At 44.3% G+C, this 6,923-nt stretch overlaps 1 protein-coding gene across 3 annotated transcripts in view; it reads left to right on the forward strand.

Annotated features, from left to right (window-relative positions):
• ADGRG1 (adhesion G protein-coupled receptor G1) overlaps nt 1-3,837 on the forward strand; it is a 171,991-nt gene extending 168,154 nt beyond the window's left edge. For all 3 annotated transcript variants that reach the window (XM_069087574.1, XM_069087575.1, XM_069087576.1), the window contains one exon: nt 766-3,837. In XM_069087574.1, coding sequence (XP_068943675.1) covers nt 766-893 — 128 coding nt within the window. In that variant the 3' untranslated portion in view covers nt 894-3,837. The remainder of the gene's footprint in view (nt 1-765) is intronic.
• Nucleotides 3,838-6,923: the final 3,086 nt, after the last annotated feature.

The following is a 6,923-nucleotide window of genomic DNA, read 5'->3' on the forward strand; positions in this document are numbered from 1 at the left end:
AGCAAGTTACTTAACCCCAATTGCTTAGGGGCGGCCAGGTGGCTCAGCGAGTAAGAGCACCGGCTCCAATGTCGGGATGACCTGGATCAAATCCGGGCTCAGATACTCAGCACCACACCCAGAAATAATAACTGGCCGTGTAACCTTGAGCAAGTTACTTAACCCCGATTGCTTTAAAAAAAAAAAAAAAGGAGAGAAGTACCAATAGTCGGAGGCATCTAGAAAAGCGTCTTATAGGCAGGTGATAACAACTACTCTAGGCCTGGCTCTGGGGATACTGTGGGAGAGAAGACATAGTCACAGAAAGGACCTTAGAGGTCATCCAGTCCAACCCTCTCATTTCATAGATGAGGAAACTGAGGTCCACAGGGGACGTGATTTTGCCTAAGGTCACACTGGTAGAAGTTGCTGAGCCAGGATTCAAATCCATGTCTCTTGACCTTCAACCCAGGGTTCTTTCCACCACACCGGTCCTTTCCATTGGGGACCTATCAGGGCAGTGAAAAACACCTGATTCGCACAGAGAAGAACTCAATACCCACATAACACAGCAAATGATGAAATGGAGAATTGTATAGTTCAGATCATCAACAGCAGCTCTGAAGGAGGGGAAACAGCTTAGAGTCAGAGCTGTCAGACTGTTCTGTAAAGGCATTAGGACCCATAGGTGAGTGGCATTAGGGATAAGCCTTGAAGGGAAGGGTAGGTTTACATAGGTGCCCACCCCCACCCCAAATCACTTTCTCTGTCTCTCCCCCTCCTCAGGCTTCCTGATCTTCCTCTGGTACTGGTCCATGAAGCTCCAGGCCAGGGGCCCTTCCCCTCTGAAGAGCACCTCGGACAGCGTCAAGTTACCCATCAATTCTGGTAGCACCTCTGGCAGTCGCATCTAGGCACTGAGGAGACATGCCTGCCCGCTCCAGAGACAAGAGGAGAGGAGAAAACCAGTTTGCCCTTGGCCTTTTTTCCTCCTCCCATTCCTCACCACCTTTGGCTCATGCATGGACTTTCTCAGTCTGTCTCATTGGACTTCTCCTTCACAGTACTGATAAATGTTCTGGGGCTATGGACTCCGGAGTAGAGTGGGACAAAGCAGTGGGGGGCTTTGTCTGGTCCCGGGAGTGACTCCTGCCATGATAACTATAAAGAGGAGGAAAGGCATGTGAAGTGTCCTAAGGAATGAAAGTCATCTTTGGTGTCGGGGTGGGGGAAGAGGAGCTGATCAACTTGAATGGAGTTATGGGAGAAGAGAAATGGGTCCTTTTCTTGGCTCTGACATTTGTTTACTCTTCTGTCATCCAATGAGGCTAAAGATTGAAACTAAGCTTCAGATATTCCAACTTAATCCTGGTTCAGCTTAGCCTAGAGACCACACAAAGAACACCTTCTGATCCATTCTCAGGAGGAGCCAAAAGTTTGGTTCTATGTAAATCCCCTAGACTGAACTTTTTTTTCTGAGGTTGTTGAAGATTTCAGCTTCTGGGGAAAAAGCATTCTAACAATTAATTAGAGTTATCCCCAAATAGAATAGAATGAGTTGGTATGTTCCCTATCAATGGAAGTGTTCAAGTGGAAGGTCAATGATCAAATATTTTTCATGAACTTTTTAGATGGGAATTCTTCCCAGGTAGGAAAATCCCTTTAAACTCAGAGCAGCTATTGAAGGTCATGGATTTCTCCAGATCAACCATGACCCAGGATTGGGGTGACCTTTCAGGTCCCAATTCATTCTTTCTTCCCTCTGCCACAGGAGTGATGCCAACCTCTTTCTGGCCTGGGCCAGTCCTCGGGTTCAGGGGCAGAAATGGCAGTCAGTGCTAAGATCCTGATAGATTTAGTAAACTCTTACCATTTTCTGCCCCCTATCCTAACAGCATAAGGTTATGGAGCATTTTTCCATGGGCTCTTCCCCCAACTTTGAAATGAATAGCTCTTAGCCCAAATCCCATCCATCACCCTTCTCATTTTCATCCATTGTTCTAATGTAAGGGAAAACCAAAATGTTCCATGGGAAGAAGTGGAAAGAGGGGGTGGAGTGGGGGAAAGCTGTCTACTGCTCTAATTGGAAACCAAAGAACATCAGAGCTGGAAAGGACCCATAGAGATCGTGTAGTCTAACCGTAGTTATAGTCTATATATAGTCTAGTCTATACTGCCTTTTCACAAGACCAGATCTCCCTTCTGAGCCCCCAAGAACAGCTAGGATTAGGGAGTTGTGGCCTCCAGCCTCGTATCCCCCAGAGAGAGCCTCCCACTCCTCCCATCTCTAGTTGGTCCACTTTCTTGGGATAACTTTTTTTTAGCAGCTGTCATACACTGTGCCCATTGTATATATTTTTTATATTGTATATAGTCTGTGGTTTTGATCGAATGCACTCTTTCCTCTGATGTTGGCTTATTAAAGGATATCTGTGCTGCCAACCTTGCCAGATGTCTCTGAAACTACTGTTTCCCCTCCCAAACACTGGCCTCAACTAGGTGGATGCCATGATGGAAAACATAGTCATTACAGTCAGGCAGGGTACTGAAGTTAGCCCTTCATCAACCACATTACAGGAGAAGCAATGGAAAGGGTCCTAACCCTGTATTGGATCTAGAAAATTGGGATGAGATGTTGGAGGTAACAGATTTATGACATAGCCTGTCAGTTTAGAAATATATCTATGTCAACAAAATCAATGCAACCAAGATTAGAAGAAAAGCAGAAAGGTGGAAAACAATTTTTACAGCAAGTGTTTCTGACAAAGGCCTCATTTCTCAAATATATAAAGAATGGAATCAAATTTATAAGAATACAAGTCATTCCCCACTTGATAAATGGTCAAAGGATATGAACAGGCAGGTTTCAAATGAAGAAATTGAAGCTATCTATAGTCATATGAAAAAAATGCTTTAAATCACTAAATTAAATATTGATTAAATCACCATTGATTAGAGAAATGCAAATTCAAGTTGATTAGAGACATGCAAATGCAAATTAAAACCACCTCATACCTCTCAGATTAGCTAATATAACCAAAAAGGAAAATGATAAATATTGGAGAATATGTAGGAAAACTGGTACACTAATGCATTCCTGGTGGAGTTGTGAACTGATCCAACCATTCCAGAGAGCAATTTGGAACTATGCCCAAAGGGCTATAAAACTGTGCATACCCCTTAATCCAGCAATACCAGCACTAGGTGTGTATCCCAAAGAGATCATAAAAAAGGAAAAATGATCAACATGTACAAAAGTATTTATAGCAGCTCTTTTTGTGATGACAAAGAATTGGAAATTTAGGGAATGTCCATCAATTGGGGAATAGCTGAACAAGTTGTGGTATGTGAATGTAATGAAATGTAATTGTGCTATAAGAAATGATGAGCAGGCCAACTTCAGAAAAACCTGGTAAGAATTACATGAACTGATGCTAAGTGAAGTGAGCAGAACCAGGAGAACTTTGTACAGAGTAAAGCAACATTGGGCGATGATCAACTGTGAATAACTTAGCTCTTAGCAATACAGTGATCTAAGACAATTCCAAAGGATTCATGATGGAAAATGGCATCCAGAAAAGGAACTATAGAGTCTGAATGGAGATTGAAGTATATATTCCTTTTTTGTTTTTGGTGACGTTTCCCTTTTGTTCTGTTTCTTCTTTCACAACAAGACTAATGTGGGAATATGTTTACATGATTGCAGTGTAGAACCTATATCAGATTACTTGCCATCTTGGGAAGAGGAAATGGGAGGGAGGGGGAGAAAAATTTGAAACTCAAAATCTTATAAAAACGAATGTTGAAAACAATCTTTACATGTAATTAGGGAAAAATAAATACTATTTACCAAAAAAAGAGAGAGAAATATATTTGTGTCTTCTGACAAAAGATGGATCATAGCTTTAGAGAAGGGTCTTTAGTGAACTGATTGCAGAGTCCGAGGACATGGGGTTCATATCCCATCTCAGATACTCCCTGTGTGACCTTGGAAGAGCCAAGCTTCCTGAGTCTGTTTCCTTGATTGTAAGAAAAAGGCATCAGGCTAGATGACCTTTGAGCTCTCTTTCCATGCTAAAACTATGGGGATTCGGAGGCAGGGATGAGTTGTCCAAAGTGACAAATAGCAAAGCTGGGATTTGGACTCAGGTCCTCTGCCTTCAGACCATGTTGCCTCTTGGCGAAAGAAGGCAAGAAGGCTCAGGGAATGAGGGAGGAGGAGGTCCTAACACCCCAAAAGTTAATCATTCTGGTTCCCCTCCTTAGAGGGACTGTTAAGTGAGAGCTGGTTAATCTGAGGAGCCAATCTGGGTCCAGATACTGGCAGGCACTAACAGTTTAACAGATTGGTCCTTCTATGTGACAAGGACCTTCTGAAGACCATATACTTTATCTCAAATCTACTGAACAGTGGGAATCTCAGCCTTCAGGGTCAAGCTGATGGCCAAGATATTTGAAATCATGTATCACAGAATATCAGAACTGGGAGGGACTTTTGAGACAGATCATCTCATGACAAGATCATAGCATTTAGAGACAGAATCCCTAGAAATCACTTACGGTTCATTCCCCTTTTATAGATGAGATAACTGAGGCCTAGAGAGGTCAGGTGGCTTGCCCAAAGCAATACAGCTACTAAAAGGAAAATGAGAATTCAACACAGGTCCTCTGACTCCAAACCTGGATTAATTCTAATGCGCCACACCAACGCTCTTCTTTTATATGAGGAAATTAGGACCCAGATAGGGAAGGACAGTGACCCTAGGTCCACACCATGAGCTAGCCAAGATTAGAAACCAAGTCTTCACCCTACTAAGCCAGGGTGCCCAGATCATGATATAGAGGCTGTCTCCTACATTTGCCCATGTGTTACCCTGCCCCTTTGTCAGGAGACAGTAGAACCCTGTCTACATGACTCTTGTACTTAAAAGTGAGTCCTGACTGAGAATTTTTCATACCCAGGGCAAAAATAAAAGGGGAATAAGTGATGGCACTCATCTGAAAGACAGTCTGGCCTAGAATGTAGTCTCAATGGGTGGAGGGGATGCTCTAGGTCTAGGCCTCCCCCTTCCTACCTTACCCTCCAAAAAAGAGAATTCTAGGGGAAGAAGGTCCAGGAGATGGAAAACACAGCAGGACCCTGAGTGAAGCAGCCTGGGCCCATGGAATATCTCAAGGAGAGGCAGAAGGAGCCGCCACCTAGGCACCTCCATCATCAGGAGTCTGATCTCACTCCCCATCCTTAGGCCTGGGATGTCTGCCTCCATATAGAAGACTGACCTGTGGATCATTACCCTCTATTAAGGACACAATTATCCCCCTTAGGGGGGTTTCTGAGAAGTGCTTGGGAGGGTGTGCATGAAGACCACAGGCTCATTTAGGCCATACTTTGAAGGTTTCACAGCTGCTGCTAAGACCTCTGGGGTAAGAGGTAGCCTGGTGGTGCTGGAGGCCTCATCTGTTCCTTCCAGATTCCATTAGCTCTTTTTAGGCTTTTTAGCTCATCCCCTACTGTGGCCAAGCTCTATCCTATTCACAACTGGAAGCACTTGACATGTATTAGCCTATTATTGTGACTGTGGGCCCCTCGGATCTGCTTTCTCCTCACTGCTAGCCTGTCTTTTCCTGGAAAACCCAATCATTCCAGGTTTTGAGGTCTTCACCAAGACTCCCCACACTCCCTTATCCAAGGATCCCAACCTTTTCAATTAGACCCCCATCCAGGCCTCCATGTAGACAAGTCAGGGCTGGGCTGTCTTTTTTTTTTTAATAAAGCAGGGAATTATTTTATCTGAAATTCATATATTGTCACTATTTATGCTTCCCAGGCAGCTCCATTCTCTTAGTTCCAGCTATCCCCTGGGGTACCTAGGAATTTAAACTATGGACAAGAAGTTAGAATGGGGACTGCTGGCTTCCTGCCTCATCATCTTACTCAGTCCCTACATCCCAAGTCAAGCCCCAGTCCCATGTTGGGGATTTAGGAACAAAGCTTTGTTCAGTGGAGGCACAGGATCTGGGTTGGGCAATGTAGAAGAGATTAAAAATCAGGGAGGGGGTGTCGAGAGAATGGAGGAAGAGATTATGGAGGAAATAGAAGTTTGAGTTCTAACCCTTAGGCAACCTCCAGTATGGTGGGAGAGACTGAATGCACAAAAGGCTGCTGTTGGAAAACAAGTATTACCTGGTGGATATCCCCTAAAGGCTGATGGGAAGGATTGGTGGAGCAGTGGACTGATGCCTATGGTGGTGGAGTGCAGAGAGAGCTGGCTTTGATGTCACTTTTAATACTAACTGCAATATTTGGGGGACAGTGCAGCAGGGTGGTATGGTGGCTAGAGGGCTGGGGCTGAAGTCAGGGAGACTCATCTTCATGAATTTGAATCCAGCCTCAGACAGTTCCTAGCTATGTGACCCTGGGCAGGTCACTTAACCCTGTTTGCCTCAGTTTCCTCATCTGTCCAATGAGCTGGAGAAGGAAATGGAAAACCCCTCCAGTATCCCTGCCAAGAAAACCCCAAATAGGGTCACCAAGAGTTAGACAGGACACACAATATGTGGCCTTGGACAAGGAACTTAAGCAGCTACTACATACCTACTATGTGCTATGTTCAGACTATAAATGAGACAGTCCCTGCAGTTGAAGAGCTTGCATTCTTTATAAAAATAGATTTTATTGACTTCTTTTGCTTTCTAGATTGTCCCCTATATTCCTCCTCTCATACCTTGCCAGAGAGCCACCCCTTATAATAACAAAGAATATTTTTTAAAATAGAGGGGGGAAATCAACAAAACCCCTCCAAACCCCCCACAGCATGCTCAGTGCTCCACATCTGTAGACACCACCCACCCCTTGCCGAGAAGGGCCGGGGGTGGGGGGTGTCATGTCTTCTCTGCAGCCGAGGCCATTCTTAGAAAGTTCACACTATTCCTATGAGATCATT

This window comes from Petaurus breviceps, unplaced genomic scaffold (genome assembly GCF_028583685.1).
Source record: "Petaurus breviceps papuanus isolate PSGF00001 unplaced genomic scaffold, PetGlider_PUasm1.0 182, whole genome shotgun sequence".
Classification (NCBI taxonomy): domain Eukaryota; kingdom Metazoa; phylum Chordata; class Mammalia; order Diprotodontia; family Petauridae; genus Petaurus; species Petaurus breviceps.